Genomic DNA, 19,511 nt, shown 5'->3' on the forward strand with positions numbered 1-19,511 from the left:
GACTCCACCTTTGGCACTTAAGAACCGTGTGTGTGTCTGTGTGTGTAAGTAGGTCAGGAAGTCTGACCCACTCCAACACACACACACTTTACACTTGAGAACAGCCCCCCCCCCCTTTACACTCACCCTCTCCAATAAAGACAGCAGACGTGGCCCACTGGGAACTGAAACAAGCTCTCTCATGTCTCTGAGCCACTCAGCTAAACTAATCAAGTGATGCTTGTTCTGATTCTTGTACAACGTGGGTCTTATTTTTCAGGAAATTCAACATACTGTACACAATTACATCTCAGTCCTTTGCCCGCAACATGTTGAGCTAGTTCAATTCTTTGTTCTTTGCTGCACATTGAACCCCCTGTAGTGGAGGCAGGGAGCGGTTCTCAAGGGGGGCCAGACGGCTCGTCATGGGGACATAACGTCACCCTTTGCAGCAGATTGTGCTTCGGAGCACATGTTGACTCTCAATGCAAGGTGGACATCTTTTATTGAATATTTACGCATGCGAGTCCCAGTTGGACTTATTTCGGGGCACTGCAGAATGGGATTTTGTGATGTTGAAATGATCAGTCAAGGAGTTTGTAGAATACCGCCTATTCCGTGTTTCCTTTCTAAATAGTTTCCCGGAGTGTGTGCTTTAATACAAATGTTTTGGTTGGCCTTTGTGTCCAAAATAAGACTCGGCTACAAAATAAGGGGTGGGGGGGGGATTCAGAAATATTCATTGATTCGTTGTGTGAGGCGATTCACGGTTACCTTTTTTCTGCACCGGTTGCACGTTGTCAATCTGGTATACTCTGATGTCGTAGTCCTCTGGGATCCCGTGATCCGCCCAGCGAGATTGCAGACTGTTAGACGATTGTCTTGCGGCGAGGGGGGCGTCGCTGGAAACATGACGGGGGTGAGCGCCTACAAACAGAAAGTCATCCCGTATCAGAAATATGCTGCACTCTTTTCATTCTTCTCTGCCAATTTTTGAAACCTGTGAATGTACACACACACAAAATAATTTGGAAAAAAAAAAACCCAGCCATAACCCAATGCAATGTCCCGAAGCGTTTTTTCTCTTTGTCTATTGTTTGTCTGCTCGATTTGCGTCTCACTTTTTAACTGAACCGTTTGCTCTCTTTCAACCAAGTCCGACCTGATTTTGCATTTGAACTTCCATTGCGTTAGTGAACCGTTCAGATCATGTATTAATGATATGACTCCTGGCACTGTAGTGCTTTCCGTGCCGCTAAGTGTACATCATGTGACTGCATTCCACAGACATGTCATCTCCAATTCACGTCACCACATGGGAGGGCGGAAACGCTTTTCTTTTCATTCATATCAAATGTGGGCGGCACGGTAGCCGACTGGTTAGCGCGTCGGCCTCACAGTGCGGAGATGCAGCGTTCGATTCCGGCTCTGGCCTCCCCCTTGCCTGAGTGGGTTTTCTCCGGGTACTCCCACATTCCCAAAACATGCATGGCGGGCTAATGGAACACTCAATTAGTTGTTCGTCCTGTGTCGTACCTGCGTCGCCTCTCCGCTGAGATGACCTGCTACCGTAAGGCTCTCTGAGGAGGGAGCCGCTCCTGTCGCTTACGGAATCTCTGTTGGATGCGCAGCTGGCTGTGGCTTCGCTGTCCCTCACCAAGCTATCGTAGCCACTGCTCATCGTGCTGCGCCTGTTTGAGAAATACAACGACGTTTTCCCCATGGCTGGCGGCAAATCGCCACTGAGCACACTCGTGGTGTCGCTCGCGTGTCCGCTCATGTGAGGCGGCGTCCGCGGCGAGGTGACTTGGCTGTACGGAGAAGGAAAGGAGCCCGTCGGGTCCGGCCCCGATGAAGCGGGGCCGGCGGGTCTTTCTTTCAGGAAGTCTGAAATGCGGCCGTTGGCGAATCCCTGAATGGCGGATTTTGTGGATGAGCACGTGGAGCTTTGACTGGGCGTCCGGCTGATGGAGCGGAAGGAGGGTGGAGGGGAAGAGGAGACGAATGAGGACGTCCTCTCAAAGTTCACCGTTTTGCTTTCCGGGGAAAGGCTGGTGCTGCGGTTGATGGCCTGCTGCGGGCCTTTACGGGGGAGACTGAGGTTCTTGATGCTGGGGGCGGACAGGCGCCGCACTTTGGGACAGGCCAGTTTGAGTTTCCCGACAGCGGACAGCTTTGAATGTGCGGGCCTGGATTGAGTTTCCGTTTCGGAAGGGATGGAACTATGACCGTGGCTCGCCTGGCGTGTCTTTCTGGAGCTTTTGCTGGCTCTTGGTATTGTCCAATCCCCAACACTCTTCCCTTTGTGAGCACCTTTGCCGGAGCCGTCAGAACCTTTCTTGGAGATCCCCTTGTAGCCACTCCCCCTGTCAAAAGATGGCAAGTCACACGTGTTCCTCCCGAGGGATTTGCTCGTCAACGGATCCGTTTTGGCTCGAAAAAGTCTGCCGCTCTCCTCCAAGGGTGACATCATCATCCTCCCGGCCATATGATCATGTTTCATCCCGACCTTCGAGGTCTCAAACAACGATCCGACAGCCCTTCTGAGTGGTCTCCTCACCTCCCGCCTGTAGTCCGTTTCATATTTCAGCGGAGGGCCATTGCGCAGGTTGCGGCTCGCTGGGGAAGACGGCTCGCCTCGCCTCCTCTCGAGGGTTGCCCCTGGGCTGCACGGAGTGGATGATGTCAACCCCCTTGGGTCCCTCCAACCGTCTGCCATGTGATGGTTGGCGTTGAGCCAGCTTCGAGGTAGACTGCCTGTATTCAAGGACTCACCACTTGTTTCCAGGCAACCCAAAGTAGCACCGACGACCCGACTATTCCCAACACGCGGGCGAGCCGAGTCATCCCCCAGCAGGGCCTTTGGAGGCTCCGTGGAGTAAACACGCTCCCAGTCTCCATGGTAGCTCTTGTCTGTATTTCGGATCCTCTCGTCACACGTTTTGTTTTCCGCGGCGTCTTTACGAAAAGATCCATTTTCCGAGATCGCTGCGTCATGGGAAATCTGACCGCAGCTCGGGTTACTGATCTTGTCTGACATTATGATGGGAGACTCAGAAGCAGATGGTGGGCATTTGGCTGCCGTCCCCGTTGTTTGTCTTTCTTTCACGTCATCCGAACGGCAATGTTCATCCGCATTTACCAGCATGGGATTTATAAATGAAGGAAGCGATCTTTCCCTTCTTGAAGGATACGGTACTTTTTCAGTCGCCGCACCTCCCGGTTGAACAAAAGTGCCGTGGGTGACGTCGGTCTGACTTGCTGCTGCAGGGTCCTCCTCCGTTATATTGCTTATAATCTGGATGGGTTGTGAGCCCGCAGAGCCTTGCACGCGAGCTGTTGACCGGGTGGCGTCTTTGATACAAATGATGTTGCCTCCCGTCCTCCCACCGTCGAGCGTGCCGCTGATGGTCACCTCCTCCACCATTGAGAAGACGAGTTCATCTTGACCTCTGAAATCGAGCGGCTGTTGTACAGTCACGGTGATGGTCGCCGTCATTTCCTTGGCATCCTTTTTGGGGTCATTAGCCGCGATGTCCGTAAACAGAGAACCGCTCGGTAAAGGTTTTGAAGGGGTGCGGGGAGGAGAAGGGGGAGATGCGGGTAAACTCTTTCCAACCGGTGAAGTCCTTTTGTCCGCTTTGAACCAGTCTGCGGCTTCTTGACTTCCCTGCCTCCCCGTGGGCTGCACGCAACCGTTCGTAGCCGTGCCCTGAGCTTTGGCATCCGCGAGTGTTTCAGCGGATTGAATTGCTCCAGTTTTGGGGAACTGATAGCGACAAGTCGTGCTCCGATTGAGAGTTTGATTCAGCGGCTCCTCGCTGGAACTGGTTGCGCTGCACTCCTCGCAATCATAAAGACCAGAGTCCTCTCTCTGAAAATGCTCCCCACGAAAGGCACCATCTGTTTGTTTTTCTCGACCCGACGTCTGACTGAAGACGAGCCCCGGCTTCGACGTCTGCGGCGGCGCCGTTTCTGCAGTAGCCTGCTTGCCCGTCTCTTTCTGGGAAGGTGACTTTTGCGTGACATTGTTCATAGGAGGGCCTTGGGAGGACGCCTTCAACAAATCCATTGTTTCCTCTCCGTCGATGCAGCCCAAGCGCTCCTGAAGCTCGGCAAACGTGTCGCATTTCAGACAGTCCCTCTCCGGCTTCTTCATTTCAGCTTTCAGCATTTCGGTCTGCCCTTGAGCGTCATCTTTCTTGTTCTCTCCATGGAGCTTGGGAATTTTCAGCAGCTCTTGGAGTAAAGCGGTAAACTCCGGGTCTTCCATGTCAGCCTTGTACGGATGTAAGGAGGGGATAATGGGCACGAACTCCGGTTTTGCTAATTTGGGGGGAGCTCTCGGCTGGATCAATCCATCGGAGTCTATCTGGATGACGGTATCGCAGGACTGGTCGCTACTGGAGCGTTCATCGAGCTCCCCGCGGAGCCGAAAATGTTGCACGTCAACATCAACCTCGTCTGTGGAGTGGAACGCTCGCAGGGAAAAAGAAGGGGGGCCTCTTTTTTGTCGAGTCAAACTCCTGCCACTGGGTGAGCAAGAGCTGGATTGCTGTGGAATAAAGATACATTCGGCAAGGTTATTTACATCATCGACATGCAGTATATCATCCGCTTGGCATACATTGTACCATACTATTATTTCAACGTATACATTTTAGATGCTGGAAAAACAAATCCGTGATCCTTGTACAGCATCTAAGGATGACTAAAATGACTTATTCATTGTTGACGTGCAGTACCTTCGTCCTCTTCTGCGTCCTGCGGATGCGAGAGGCCAGCTGGATGACGGAGGTGGTTTCGTGTAGCTGCGCCAGTGAATTGGCAACCTGAGCGACGACTGCGGTGTGGCAGTTTGCGTGACTCAAGGACTCCCGGAGAAGCATGGTTAATTTACTTCCCCTGCGCAGACAAACACGTGCAACAAAATATGACGTCGGCCGCATGAAACAATTCCTTTTCCATTGTCTTAGTCGGTCCCCACATGGATCTGTCATGCAGTGGCTCATCTCTATTGTCACAAAAATGTGACAGTTGCTTACTTTTTGGGGATGGTTTTATGTCCACTTAGTAGTGACAAAACAACAGGGCCCAGGTCTGAATGCGGAAGTTTATTTCTGATATATCCAACCCCGCCCCTCATGCCACTGCAGACATCAATCATGGTCAACTTGGTTGGGCCCCGTGCACCTAAAACAACAACAACAACAACAAAAATTGGACATCAATATGGAAAATATGAGCGCTATATTCAATGTTAAAGTGAAATAAATCTGCAGCAGCTTTGAGGTGAGCTGGAAAAATAATGAAACAGAGCATTTAATTTGCCTGGTACAAATTCGACATCAACATGGAAAACGCGAGCGCTATATTAAATGTTAAAGTGAAATAAATCAGCAGCAGCTTTGAGGTGAGCTGGAAAATAATGAAACAGAGCATTTAATTTGCCTGGTACAAGTTGCCATGCTGGATGAATATTTGATTCCAACCTTTCCCGACGGTGCCGCTTTCTTGCGTGCGAGGGGGTTGCACGTGCAGAGTGAAGAACATGATGGAGCTGTGGGACAAGAACGTGGTGAAGTCATTGTGCCGGCGTGCCGCGATGGCCACGTCCAGGAGGGAGGCGGCACGCTCAGCAGTCGGGGCTTTCACCCGATTGTGGTTCCGGAGCTGGAAAGGAAGTCGGGCAAAGAAAAACTTTATTGTCGCACCAGAAATGACACGTAAAACTTCTCAAATACGCCGTTAGTTATGAGCAATCGAACGCTTCATCTTTGAAAAGATGTCAAAAGTATCCGTTTTGAGGAAAACATTCCGTGGGAAGTCCATCGAGTTAGCTCATGAGTTAGTCAGTTTGTTTGTGCCTTCGTTTGTTAGTTAGTCAGAGAAGGCCACTCGACAATTGCAAGCATTCCAAATGAATTAACTTCCAAAATGACACGTTGTCCCTTTTCTACCTGAATGCCATGGACGGGGTCCTCCTGGAGCCGAATGTGAGCTCTCGGGCTGTCCTGCACGCCGCCTAAAGGAGGGACGACCTCCCCCAGGAGATCTCTCAGTGTGTCCTCCTCTCCGCAGCAGAGTTCCACGGCAGATACGGATACGGTCAGATCCGTCCAGGTCTTCTCCCGCCGCTTCTCGATGGCGCTGTACAGCCAGGAGATGGCGCACGGAATCAGCCCGAGCTTCTGGATGCTCTCGGCATTGCCGACCATGCTGGACCAGGAGCCTGCGGCAGACAACGTTTCACGGGGGATTGCGCATGCGTTATAACGCGCGAGGCATAATGCTACAAAATGACATTCGTCACATTTGTGTCATCAACTTGAGGCCGGAATTATTCCTATGACGGCGATGGCGATGCGTGACGGGAGTACTTGTTGTCTCAAAGCAACGGACAGTATGTGAGGAACGATTTGCCATTTGGACCTCAGTGAAGACCTGAATTAGGATTGTATCGAAACGGATATTATTTTTCCTGGACTCGTGCCCAACTGTACCTCAGCGTGCACTTTTGCCCGACATCCGGCTCGTTTGGCCCGTTCCTCTCATCCAGACATTAATTGAATGAGTATAAGAGAATTAGTTTTTTTTTCCAATTAGATGGCCAAACTGCCTGCTACTGCCTGTTATTCAGACAGAATAGTATTCCGTGGAGGAGATTGATAACCCCCGGCTGCGGGCCGCGTGTAGTCTGCGTCGGCCAACTAATTCATTTATGGAGAGTGGCTTCATGTGAAAAAGCGGCTCCAAGGAGACCCTGCCCTTACCCTGTGTGTGTGTGTGCGCGCGTGCGTGCGTGTGTGCGTTCTACAATATCTAACGCATGCACTCAGTGAGGCTAAGTGCAGGGGTCCATATCTTTAATAGCAACATTTTACAGACCATTTTCTTTACAATCCCCTCTGCGCTCAGAGCATCCCCAAAATACACTAAAAGGTGTGTTTATGGGTTCTGCACGCTTGAGTGTCTATCACGTATGGGGATCTTTAGAGTTTAAAAAAAAAAAAAAAAAAAACATTCATACGATGGTCTGGTGGACTTTTCGGTGCAACGTCATTCCTGAAAGATGAATGGTTTTGTTGAAGAGGGCGTTAAGCAGCAACGCTTGGCTGTCGTTATGGTGGAAAAAGACAAATCCCGAAAAATTGTTCAAGTGCAGCAAAGAGGGCCGGAGATGGCGAGTGAGGACGCAGACAAAAATGGAGTGATAAAGGAAGGATGGATGATAAGAGGAGTGGTTCCTGCGAAGGTATAAGAGGAGAGGCGTGGATGAATGGCCCTTGAGCGTGGATAAAAGCATCCCCCACCCGTTTTAAAATTTGAACCCATGGCCTCACGCAGCGAGCGATGACTCACCCACATCGGCGCAGCCCAAACCCAGCACGCATCCGTCGCTGCCGCTCAGCACGCAGCGGATGGCGTCCGTCAAAACGCCTGCACACACCTCAGTCTGCTCACACGGACAGAAGACACCAAGCATTTTAGGACTCATTTCCGCAGGGAACGAGCGCGCAACGCTGTCTGCTCTGTCAATTCTCCCTCGGGGGTTGAATCATGGAAGCAGAGCTCAGACAACCTTGACTCGAATCGACCGATTAGCCGATTGAGCTATCCAGACGCTATCATTGTCCAAGTCGCCAGATGGGCAGAAAATCAGGAGTTGCGCGTCGAGGAAAAGCGAGACTTAACATATATGATGCTTTGGCGGAAATATTTCAAATGAAACTTGAAGTGATATTTGGTGATGAGGAAGAAGCGCCAAACCTGACTGGCGTCTGGAGGATAGACGGCGTCATAATGGAACGCCTTGAGAAGATCCTTGCCGTCCCTGCTGGAGGTCTTCTTAGCGCGCGGGGGACTCTGGCACACCGGTTCTAATAAAATGGCTCTTTTCTTAGTCGGGTCGATGTGCAGAACCTGAGGTTGACCCTCGCTCATTGCCGGGTTGACTCGCAACACGACTTTGACCTGTAAACAAAGAGAGGCAGCCAATAGGAACGAGAACAGACATTTTTTGTAATTACAGTTGAATATTGTGCTGTTTTAACTTACAAAACCAATTTTTGACTGATGTGTCAGTTTGAAGTTGTACATCAACCAAAGAGTGACAAATAAAAAGCGAGGTGGAAGAACAAGCTCTGATTTCGTTAGCGCAGACCGAGGATCGATGCATTCAATCACATCTGTACGTGGCGGCGCAAGTTTCTCCACACGTCCCGACTTTAATCACTTAACGCGGCGCGTGCTCGCGGGTCTTAAATTGGGTCCGATCCTGAGCGGCGGCCATTTCCGATAACTCACAAGATCAGACGGAGACGAGGGCAACAGAAGGCGTCGCACACAAAGGACAATACGGAGAACGGAGGTCGAGAGATGTTCAACCGATGCGGGACATTCAGTCGAGCGCGCCGGTCGGCATCATGCCCGGATGACATCATCAATCATTGACTATTTCTAATCCATGCTGCCGCATGATATTTCCTTCTTCCTCATAATTTCGATAATGTATGCAGTAAGTGTCCACCGAACCGTATTGAACCTGTGTCAAACCTAATTTATGTCGAGTTCAATTATTCAAGAGACACTTTAACAACTCAGATATGTTTTTCTTCTCTCTCTCTCTCTCTCTCTCACACACGCATAATTTACCACATCTGAGCTGAGTGCTCATCAGGCAGCTGGGGCAGGCTCGATGCGAGCCCATCTCTGTAATTCTAGACCCAGCCCGAAAGAGTCCTGTGTACGAGTCAAGGGCGAGCAGGCCGGTCTTATTGATCTCACCCGCTTTTCCCAATGGCCATGAAGGATGGGGAAGGAGAGAGGAAGATGGAGGCATTAGCGCCACCTAACATTGCATCATGATGAAGAGGCGGCGTGATACAGGATCCCCTCCAAATTGACCGTGATGTCTTTAAAATTCAATCTGGTCGGTGATAACTGCGAACACGATGCCCTTCGTGGTTTGGAATGGCGCTTGTACAAATGCATCGCCACTGCACCAACATTGCCATTCGTCTTCACACGTGAGTCATTGCGCTTTGAAACCACCGCAATGGAGCCTCCTGGCCGACTCCGAACGTAACGCAGACTCCATATCCCAAACTGGTTGCCAGACTATCACCGGGCACATAGAAAGACAGACAACCATTCACGCTGTCACTGAATGACTCAGAGTGGCAAATGAACCCGCGCTGCCCACATGGGAGATAAGTGGATGAACCGCCACGCCATACTTATTTGATTGTCAAACCGTGACATGGCAAGGGGCAAGAATCAGCCTCCAGTCCTGTAGTTGGCGGCAGTATGAAATACGATAAAAAGTGGCTATCAACTGCCACACACAGCAAGCGATCCATCTGCCGGTCCGTGTGCTTACTTCTCACGTACATCCGAGTAGCTTGATGTCAATTACCTTGCCAACGTTGGGCGAGTCTTTGGTTCTGATAGCAGCTTGGAGCAGGCAGGAGGGGACGGGAGGAGGGTTTTTCTGGATGAGGTCCCTGTAGCTGTTGGAGAGATGAGCAGAAGCCGCGTCGGAAACCTGGCCTTTTCTCCTCGACGTCAGGTTGAGCTTCTCTGCTGCCCTGTAGAGGAAAGTGAGAAGTGTCGTCGCGGCAACGCTCTGGAGCACTATTTGCAATAAGGGTGGTGGTATTTTGGAACGGTGGTTCGGGAGACGTTTACCTGGCCAAAAAGGACATGGCGGCGGAGTTTGCGATGGTCACCACTCTGGAGAGGTGAGGAATCTTGGAGCCGGCGTGGACCACGTCGCTACATCTTAACACGGCATTGTCTGAGGCCTGCCACGGAGAGAGCCGTTTGTTCCAATCCAAACATGTCATTGCACTCAAGCGCCCACCTCCTAATGGTCCCCCTATCGTGACGCGTTCGTCTGAGTGGGGCGCAGCGGGTTCAACGAACGCCATTAGTCACATGACGGGCCGCGGAGTGCGACGAATCATTTGTAACGGCTCCAAATGTGCGCCGTCTGACTGAAAGCGGGGCTCAGAAGACAAAATGACGCCGTAAATTGAACAAAGCGCGTCGTTCAAATAGGGTGTTGAGGCCTTCATTTGTAGAAATCCATTCGTTTCACTTTTTTTTTTTTTTTTTTTAATCTGCGTTAGCTCTCACGTGGTCTCTTGATTCTGATATTTTCCATTCTTATTTCCTCTCGCTTTCTCCGCAGTGCCATTTCCTCGCTGCCATCTCATCTCGACACTGTGGAGCGTCTCTCCTTTCACATTATTCCATCACATCGCTTCATAATATATTCTATTGATCTCTTCCTTCTACTCAACAGCTTTTTGGGCTTTTTTTTTTTTTTTCTCTTTTTCAGGAACTGCGCACACCGTTAGCGCGTCGTTGCCGTTGTGCGATTCACTGAGACGGTGTCAGTTAAGAGAAGTGTGTCGATTGCAATCAAATGTGGAGAGTCATAACGAATTTCTTTGATGGGACTGTTGGGGCCTTGCATTAAGTGTGACTTCTATCAAGCTAATGCATACGTGTTCACCCTTTTAATAGGACCACCGCTACTACTGATCACAAGAGCTTTTTGACCGGCTGCATTTTATGAGCAGGTTAAATCATGACCCAATTCCATTCCATTAACAGAAGTACTTATGATAACGTCTGCAGCCATGGCATCTATAAAGGATGCGAGCAGGACCAATAAATCATTGCTTTGCTGACTTTCGCCCATCCAGATGTACATTATCCCCGAAGCTCATTAAAAGGGGGTCCACACGAGGGGCTTGCATCTGATTTAGTGTTCAAGAAAGGCTTTTATGGGTACCTGATGATGGGGATAAAAAGCAACCCCATCAGGAGACACACGATGCTGCTCCTCGACCGGACGGTCCATATCCTGGTTGGGGGGCTTGGCGAGCCTCCGCCTGAGGGTCTGCGGGGTTCTCTGAGGCGTTCTGGGGCTCCGAGGTGTCCTGGGACTTTGAGGGCAATGATTCAGGCTATGTGGTTGGGAGGCGGATCTGTCCCCGAGTTTTGTGCCGCTTTGCCCGAGCGGCGCGGCGTTCCTGGCGCCGGATAACTGATGACCTCCGTTCAGAGCCAAGTGCACTGCCTCGCGTTTGAGCTGGCTCAGCATTGTGCCACAGGTGGCGCATTTACCCAGCTCCCTGCATCTGTCTCTGGAATCTGGGCTGGACCGGCTGTGGACACGGAGGTTGTCTTGAAGAAATGCACACAGGTCACTCGTGTCCTTTAGAGTTTGACAAAACGGGAAACGGGGACCGTTATTCCTTCATGGTCTTAGTTTAGCAGTAGTTGGTGGAATATGAATTCAGGAGCAAAATCTGCCCGTTTTTATCCATTTCGGAAGCTGGCTATTTTGCCGCTTGCCGCCGACTGAAAATGACATCACGGTGCGCAAGGTCTCCAATTCCCAAAAATAGGTGAACCGTGATTGGTCGCTTCCTGAACCCTTAGGCACTGTGATGTCATTTTCGGTGGACAGCAAGTGGCAAAATGGCCACCCCCTGAGATGGATAAAAATGGGTGGAGTTTGCTATTTAATTCATATTTCATCAACGCAACATTCATCACAATACTGTATTTACACCATCGGTGGCACATACAAGTTAATAATGATAAAAATATACTCAAATGAAATAAAGAGGGCCTGCATAGTTATGAAATGGGTTATCATGTTCATGCTGTTTATCCTAAAACTGATTCATTCCATTTTGTTCGGAATATTTTTTTTTAATATATTTTAAAAATTGAGGGAGCCGAGAATGCGGGGCCGCCACTGAATACAAAACACAGCGCCATTTGTAGCATGTCATTCTTCTTGGCCCCACTTGCCCCTGAATCAATGTGTGCTGGAGTAGCAGTTGTTGTTGTTGTTGTTGTTGCCATATGCAAAGAGATCTCAAATGGATCACACTGTGATTATTTCAAGCATACTTGACTGACTGCAGACCAAAGACATGCGGTCTGGACAATCTTACTGACCTTACAGGAGAAGTGATGGTGCACAGAAAGACTGAGCGCTTGTTTCTTGAGAGCAACAAGGGTGGCCGAGCATCTTTCACAGCACGCATCTTTGCTCTCGGACCTCCCGAGACCGCGATTTTTGCGCAAGGTGTCGCTCAAGGACATGATGCGCTCTCCCACGGAACCAGGGAGAGTCCTATAGGACGGGACCGCCTCTGCTCTCGGGTGGTACATGTTCCGATGCGGGTCGCTCCTGAATCCCCTCGTACACTCTGGAGCGGGGCGCTCGTCGGGACGAGAGACGCGATCGTCCCCTTTAATACTTGCGTAAACTCGGGAGGACTCGCAGTGATGCTGCACTTTAAGGTCCTGAGAAATAAAACAATTATGAGAAGGATGTATGTGGGCTCCAGCGGGCGGCAAATTAGATATCAATCGATGTGGACAACTGCAACCACACCCAAATGTTTTCTAACAGCGGAACAATTGCGGCCGCGTGTTTAAACTACAAACCAAGCAATATTATTTGAGCGGGGGGGAAAGGCGTCAAATAATTTGTTTCGTAAGAAAATAGGACTTACCAAACGCGTTCCTCTCGGGGAGGCGGTCAATCTTTCTCTCCCTGCTGTCAGAGATGACATGCCAACTTGTTAATATTTAAAAAGATATCCGAACAAAGACTGGATGCACTTTCGCGCGATTTCTCCACAGCTCGTTTCGTGAAAAGCGACAATCTTCCTCCCATGGTGGTTATGATGGAGAATGAGACGGAGTAAAAGTGTGGAGGACACTGTCAGAGTCGGATAGGTGACGGCGACGGTGTCGGAGATGGAAAGAGCGCCCCGCGAAACACTCGTGGATTTCCTCGCCGTGTCACTATTGAACAAGTCCTCAAGACGGCGCCAAAGAGCCACATTTCAGCCATCCAAGGCCAAGCAACAGCGCTGATGACTTTGCATCATGAGTAACTGATTTGCATGGCTGACATCTGGGGAAAAGAAGCGTAATCATTGATTTCTCATTGTTGTTATTTGAGAGCATTGAATGAGATGCATAATTGATGTACAGAAATATTAAATGCAGACAATCAAATACAATAAAACAATAACCCATGGCATCTGGGAGGGCTGGCAGTGAAAGAGTTAACTCATGTATAATTTTGTGTTTGTATTGTAGTGCCCCGTGTGGCCAAAGTGTATACTACAGAATCGATCCATCTCTTTTTTTAGGATAGATGGACAATATTTCTAAGGAATTTATTTCGGAATCTGAAAGATGTTTTACTTTGAAAAAATACCGGATTATCTGTTACATCCTGCTACGGAGCGCCGAAGGTGACGTAAAGAAAGAAGAAGACGACACTACTTCTGGGAGGGAGAGAATCACGGAGGAGGACTTGGAAACTGTATCTAAATACAAGATCAGATTTAATGTCTTTGTATTTCGAGCCAATTTCAAAGTAAAATGCCATTAAACTCGCCAACGGGTGAAAATGCTCCGTGTTTGTTGTTTTCAGTGACCCGGGGGATGACCCGAAAGTACATGAAGCGTATAAAAAAAGAGAGAGGGACCCCTGGCAAAAAAATGCTCTATCTCGCAATCTTTGCGAGAGAATGCAAAACTTTGCGAGGGAACGGAAAGTTTTTTTTTTCCATGTCACCTTAGGGGGCCCGTACGATTGAGTGGGCGCACGCCAAAAAATCATCCAACCTGCTGTGAAGAAAGACGCGGCTGTGTCAAGTTAGCAGAGATACTGTAGCTAAGCGGAAACTCTGCCCACCTTCTATCAAAGTAATTTAGGGGGATGTGTGATTTTGAAAGTATTTTTCACGTTCTTCTTTCATTTATATTATATTTTGCTTGATTTAATATATCTATTATCAAATCTGAAACGTTGACAGTAAATTGCTCCCGAAGCTTCAAAACGCATCCCGGTATTCCGCTAATGCTTTTAATTTCTCAGTAATAACCGGAAGTTATGTTGGTGTTCATCGACGCTTGATGCTAGGCAGGGACCACAAAGGATGAGGAGGGGGAAGACGGCGGTGTGGGTGAGGACATTCGCCGGGTTGGGGGAGGACCGGAGGGACAGGAGGGTGCGGGTTAGGGGGCCTCGGCACATTGTTGCCTACTCGAGGAGCGACGAGGTCGTTCCACGTGAATTTTCATTCCACATGCCCGGTAAGCTGCAACCATTTAAATGTTGCGTGCATCTGCGCGGTTTCTCGCTTCCACTCCTGCCGGCGGCCCGCGATGGTTTATTGCGGTGAAATTACATTAAGTTACACACCACCGGTGTGGAGGCGGCTGCAAAAGGTTCACCGTGGTTACTCTCGGATTACAGGAAAAAAAAAAATCTGGCATCATTTGCATCACGGTTTGGACTGATAAATTTGTCTGAGTTATCTGTTAGATGACGCGAATTGCGAACGGAGGACGAGAAGCGTGATGACGAACTTGTTCGTAAACGCCCTCACGTCATCATTTTTAAATCCGATAACCTTATTGTTGCACAGGCAGGTCAGGTGCATTTAGTGGGTAACAATGAATGTTGCCTTTTAAACTTTTATTTTTTATTTTTTGTACAAAAGGAGTATTTAGGCGCATGAACGTAAAGCCATAAATGTGCTATCTGTGTGTGAGTACAGTCACATAGCTAACATGCAATAAATGACATCATAAAAAAATGTATTCAATTGTCAGGTCATATCAGAATCAGATGGTCATTCGTTACAGATATCGAAAACCGCCCTGAATGAAACAAATAATGTATGAGATTGAAGTATGATGAACATTCCGTTTTAACCACCCTTCTGTGTGTTTCGATGTATTTCGAGTCCAATGTGGGAATAAAATCACGATGTCGCTTATTGCGTGTTTTTCCCCCAGATAAGCTTGAACATTGTCAGTCATCACTGATCTTTTTCCAGAGCGTCCAAGCCAGTTGGAGGACGCAGAGTCACACGGGTCATTTGGTCAAAGCGCAGCATCTTAAGGGACCGCAGCATCTCTGAGCCGACGCCGTCGCTGTGACTCACCCGCAATGGACGCGGAGGGCTTGAATCATGGCCGACCGCACCGCCGGACCCTCGCTGACTTCTGGTGATCTGGAGCGAAGGGATTGTTTCAACGGACGGTCCTGAGATCGGCGCCTTCTTCCTCGGGTATCGCCTGAGCTTCTCCGACCGGTCATGGGTCTCCTGTGGGTGCTGTGGGTGTCCATGTTGACGGTGTGCGTCGCCATTCCCATGGACGCGGCGGCGGGGAGCCACAGCCTGTTTACCTGCGAGCCCATCACGCTGCGGATGTGCCAGGAGCTGCCCTACAACACCACCTTCATGCCCAATGCGCTCAACCACTACGATCAGCAAACGGCCGCTCTCGCCATGGAGGTACGCACGCTGCAGCGCCGACACGCCAAAGAAAGTCGTTTTCACGAAAAGGGCAGATCGAGGAAAGGAAAAAAAAAAAAAATCGTCGTTTGAAAATGATATTGGGTAACAATTTGTCTGAAAGATGAATCGCTATTAGGGACAAATTCAAGCATGCAATGGGGGGTCAGTTTGGCAGCCCTCCAATTGTCATTTTTATCAATGACACACAGATAGTTTCATATGTCTAAAGTTCATCATTTTCACTGCGAAATTCGGGTATTTTATTTTTTTTAATCACTTCTATCCTGCCGATAGTAGGTAAGCCGCTCTCAAAGTGCTAGCCTACTTTCTTCTGGAGCCTGGAGTGCATTCCCAAAACATGAAGAAGAAAACGAATCCTTCATATTCGCGCCCCGGGAAAGCGAGAAGAGTGCATTATTAAAACGGCAGTGATTCACACAGGCGGGCGCGTTTGTCCTAAAATAGTCGGCGGCGTTGTTGCTCGCCATCCGATAAGGCACTCCGGCGACATTTTTGAACTCCACATTTGAAGCCGTCTGCTCCGTTTGACTGCGGCGCGAACGCAGGCGGCGCGTTTGCTTTCAGTTTGTTTCCATCAATGGATTAAAGATGATAATCCACAATTTGTTGTTTTCTCTGTCCTCGAGATAATCCCTACATTTCACAGCCATACCACAATCAAGGAGCAGATGCGTTCCCTCATGAAATAAATCCCATATTTTAGATCGCGGCGACTGATCCTGCCGCCAGCTTCGATCTTTTGAGCAATTCGTGACCCCAAACGACGACAAAACTGTTTATTTCGGTTGATCTCTTCGGAGCATCGTGACCCCTTTCGGCCTCCCTTTCCCAACGTCGGCCCTTGACCCCGCCCCCGGAGCGCCGCGGCGTTGAAGCGTAGCGCTCCGCCGGCCATCTGTGCCGGCTCCGCCTCGCTTTGGCCGCTTCGCCCAAGCGGGAGCGGGAAGTCAAATCCGGCGTTATGTAACCCGCACGCGTGGCTCTCGGGCGCCGTGTCGCACGCCGCGCTCATATTTGCGTTCGCTACTGGAAATGAGGAGAACCCTACCATGCTCGTGCATCATCTAAATGCACGGCATTCTCCCCCCCCCCCCCTACGCCCAACGTATTCCCTCTGTTTTTTATTTTGCGGCCTACGATATTTTTTAACAAGTGTTTGTTGTTTCAGTACAGATCGCATGTGTGCGGTGGTACAACGAGAACGCGTCTGGCTTTGACGGCGTTCACTTTGATTGGTCACGGATCCACAATTAAGTCTCTGTTAGAAAGAAGCCAGAAATGCGTTTGGAGCGGGGGGGAAATTCCACGGAGACCAAACGGGTTCTAAATCGTGAGGACTGTTGCCCTGTTCGGCTCCTGTCCATTGGCTAACACGCCCCAGATCCAGTTCATGGGAGAATTCAAAGCCTTTAAGATGTTCAGGGCAGGCAAATGAGAATTGACGGATGATTTGCAAAGGAGGGAGGTTCCTCGGATCGCCGAGACAATGCCGATGAATGCCGTGCACCGCGGAGAAAGAGGCAGTTGGACTGGAACCAACCAACGCCTGGCGTTCTTGCGGCTTTTGTGTCAACCCCTGAAACTGTTGTGGCGCTGGCCCATTTCAGGGAGGCGGGGTTTGCTGGTGTATTTTGTTCGTAATTGTAGATCAAGATTCTTAATATCCCTTTCTGACTATCAATTTTTAAAAAAAAAATCGATATATTCCAGGTTACAATCATGTACTTCCTCAGATGAAGAGATTGATTTCCGAATTGGTCAGGGATGGCACCGCACTTGTTCCTCTATCTGTCGCCGTTTTCTGTTTTTGGGGATTCCTTTTCGCCGGAGCCCGTCACCGTTGACCGGCGAATGACCTCGCAGCCAAAGTGGGCCAGCGGCCCCGGGGCTGGGAAAGGGTTATTTCTGGGCCACAATGATGCCGTCTCCCAAGATAAGTGGCGGCGTGGCGGATTTGACTGGCACGTTGAAAAAGAGAAAAGAAAAGGGGGGTAAAATCCCTTTTTGGAGAAGGATGCATGAGGACCGGCGTGGCTTCGTCACAGTCAACCGTCCTGGACATGCAGAACAGATGCTCTTACTGTAACAATACCTTCCCGGCCTGCCCTGTGAGCATATTCCGTCTTTATTTTGGCCGCTACGCCCCTTTTTCCTCTTCCTGCTTGGACTCGGCCTCTTCAGGGGCTATACGCACCCTGAGCGCTTGCGCTTCGGCCGTCGTTTTCTTTCATCGCGGGGATTGATTTTGAGCCTCACGTGTGAACATCAGCGCAACTACGGGGAATTTGTGGGGGTCTTCCCGGCCTTTGGCCGACGTCATTGCACGTGATTGATGGAAGGGTGGCCAGTTATTGGGATGATGTAGCATTTGCCATCAAGGTACAAAACCACACCGAGACAAGAAGCAGCCCTTTAAAGTCAAGTGCAGGGGTCTGCGAAGGGGGCCAATTCGTGTCACCGATGTCTGCATGCGTTGTTTACGTGAAGCCCAAGCTGAGCCTTGTTTCCAGGAAGAGCCAATGACACCACATTTTGTATGCCGACTTGTTTTGTGTCGTGCACTCCACACAAAGACCAGGCCGTTTTTCAGCTGCTCCGTCATGTTCTTGTCCTTCCCGAGGGTTGAGCGGAGAGCCCCCCCGCTCGGGTTTCCAGCACACCCGGCCAGACGGCGTCATGTTACAAGTGTTGCCGGGAAGAGATCGCTTTGAACAGATGCTCCACCCGCGCTGCGCCTGGCTAGTAAAGACGTATCCCCCGCATCTAAAAAGGACACAACGCGGTCTGGTAAATCCAACCCAGCGTGACCTCGGCTTAAAAAGACCCCCTTGTTTTATTTAATGTCCAACAGGCTCTTTATTGGCTGCCGACTGAATGAGAAGCTCATCGAGCGAGCGAGCGAGGCGCCGCTTTACACGGCGAGGCCACGTTTTTGAAAACACTTTCTTGGCGGTGAATGACAAGACCACCTCGGTGGACCCATCGCTCTGCTCTCTCAACCCGCATTGCCCTCCCTCCTCCCCCCCTGGATCTCTTTTGTCCGTCCCCTCCCCCCTACGCAGGGCTCACCCGTTGCCCAGGAAACGGTCCCAATTGTGCTATTAACAAAGGGAGCGGAGGCTTTCTTGCCTCCCGGGAGGCGGTCCCCTCCGGCCCGCACCCTGACCTCCTCGAACCTTGCTTCACCCCCGCCCCCACCTGCCCTAGTGATGCATCAATCGTTGCCATGACGCCAAAGTTTGAAATTTGAAGAATGGAATGGCAACAGAGGAGGGACAACGGGGTGATGGGGGGGGGGCACTGACGGGAAGAGAAATGACTGCGATTTTTTTTTTCTCCCTCTTTTGGTAAAAGCTCAAATCAGGCCAAACCGCCACGATCATCAGTCAGCGGTGGCTTCGTTAAAAACAAATTGCTTTAGCATTCACGAAGACATACGCTATCACATTTGAATGCACTTTATCGGATTAGGCGGTATTAATAATTGATTCCACTGTAATCTTAATCATATTCAAACACGCTGCGTAATCAGTCAAGTGCTCAGGGGTGAATGGAAGGTCAAAGCCGTTTCTTTTCAGTCCACACAAGTCTAGTTTCACTTCAATTAAAAAATTAAAAAAAACAATACACAAACTAAATGGTTGCACAATATTTTCATTGACAAAAAGGTTGAGAATTTGAAATCACAATTTCTATCTTGGCCTAAAGACTCAGACTTGGGCTGTTGCCAAAGCTTGTTTCTCTCGCTGTTGTCTGTCTGTCCATCTGTGATCTGGATTATGCAAGAAAGGACTGATTGTCTTTCAATTAGTTGAATGGCTCTGTGGTAAAAACGTTTTTGTTTTGTTTTTCTCTACATTTCTAATTATTACAAATGAGGATAAAAAAAATTGTCATTTTTAGTTCACTTGCTTAAATGGAGTTTCAACTCTCCTCGCGAATAAATAACACCAACGAATTGTTTACGAAATGCGAGTCGCCTCCGGGAATGAAACGACTTTGCAAACGGGACCGGCCATCACCTGTGCAAGTTGACACGGCGATTGCTCCTTACATGCTTTGATAATTGGACCAGTGGTTGGCCAGCTGTTCCCCGTGTAGCCATTAACATTCAATCCCCACGGCAAACCCCCCACCCCCCACCCCCAA

At 49.6% G+C, this 19,511-nt stretch overlaps 2 protein-coding genes across 3 annotated transcripts in view; one reads left to right on the forward strand and one right to left on the reverse strand.

Annotated features, from left to right (window-relative positions):
* The window catches only part of kif26bb (kinesin family member 26Bb), a 13,453-nt gene extending 440 nt beyond the window's left edge, over positions 1–13,013 (reverse strand). The window contains exons 1-13 of the mRNA XM_019857960.1: positions 12,528–13,013; positions 11,965–12,315; positions 10,784–11,209; positions 9,670–9,785; positions 9,398–9,569; positions 7,750–7,953; positions 7,342–7,435; positions 5,940–6,211; positions 5,472–5,652; positions 5,025–5,172; positions 4,725–4,884; positions 1,516–4,534; positions 754–906 (exon numbers count right to left, since the gene is read on the reverse strand). Of these exons, the coding sequence (XP_019713519.1) occupies positions 754–906; positions 1,516–4,534; positions 4,725–4,884; positions 5,025–5,172; positions 5,472–5,652; positions 5,940–6,211; positions 7,342–7,435; positions 7,750–7,953; positions 9,398–9,569; positions 9,670–9,785; positions 10,784–11,209; positions 11,965–12,315; positions 12,528–12,587 (5,356 nt within the window). The 5' untranslated portion in view covers positions 12,588–13,013. The remainder of the gene's footprint in view (positions 1–753; positions 907–1,515; positions 4,535–4,724; positions 4,885–5,024; positions 5,173–5,471; positions 5,653–5,939; positions 6,212–7,341; positions 7,436–7,749; positions 7,954–9,397; positions 9,570–9,669; positions 9,786–10,783; positions 11,210–11,964; positions 12,316–12,527) is intronic.
* Positions 13,014–13,987: 974 nt separating this feature from the next.
* Positions 13,988–19,511, forward strand: part of fzd3a (frizzled class receptor 3a) — a 21,637-nt gene continuing 16,113 nt past the window's right edge. Inside the window, exons 1-2 of one of the 2 annotated variants that reach the window (XM_019858001.1) lie at positions 13,988–14,127; positions 14,836–15,338. In XM_019858001.1, the coding sequence (XP_019713560.1) occupies positions 15,138–15,338 (201 nt within the window). In that variant the 5' untranslated portion in view covers positions 13,988–14,127; positions 14,836–15,137. The remainder of the gene's footprint in view (positions 14,128–14,835; positions 15,339–19,511) is intronic. The other variant, XM_019858000.1, reaches the window with a different exon arrangement.

This window comes from Hippocampus comes, unplaced genomic scaffold, assembly GCF_001891065.2.
Source record: "Hippocampus comes isolate QL1 unplaced genomic scaffold, H_comes_QL1_v1.1 scaffold339, whole genome shotgun sequence".
NCBI lineage: Eukaryota > Metazoa > Chordata > Actinopteri > Syngnathiformes > Syngnathidae > Hippocampus > Hippocampus comes.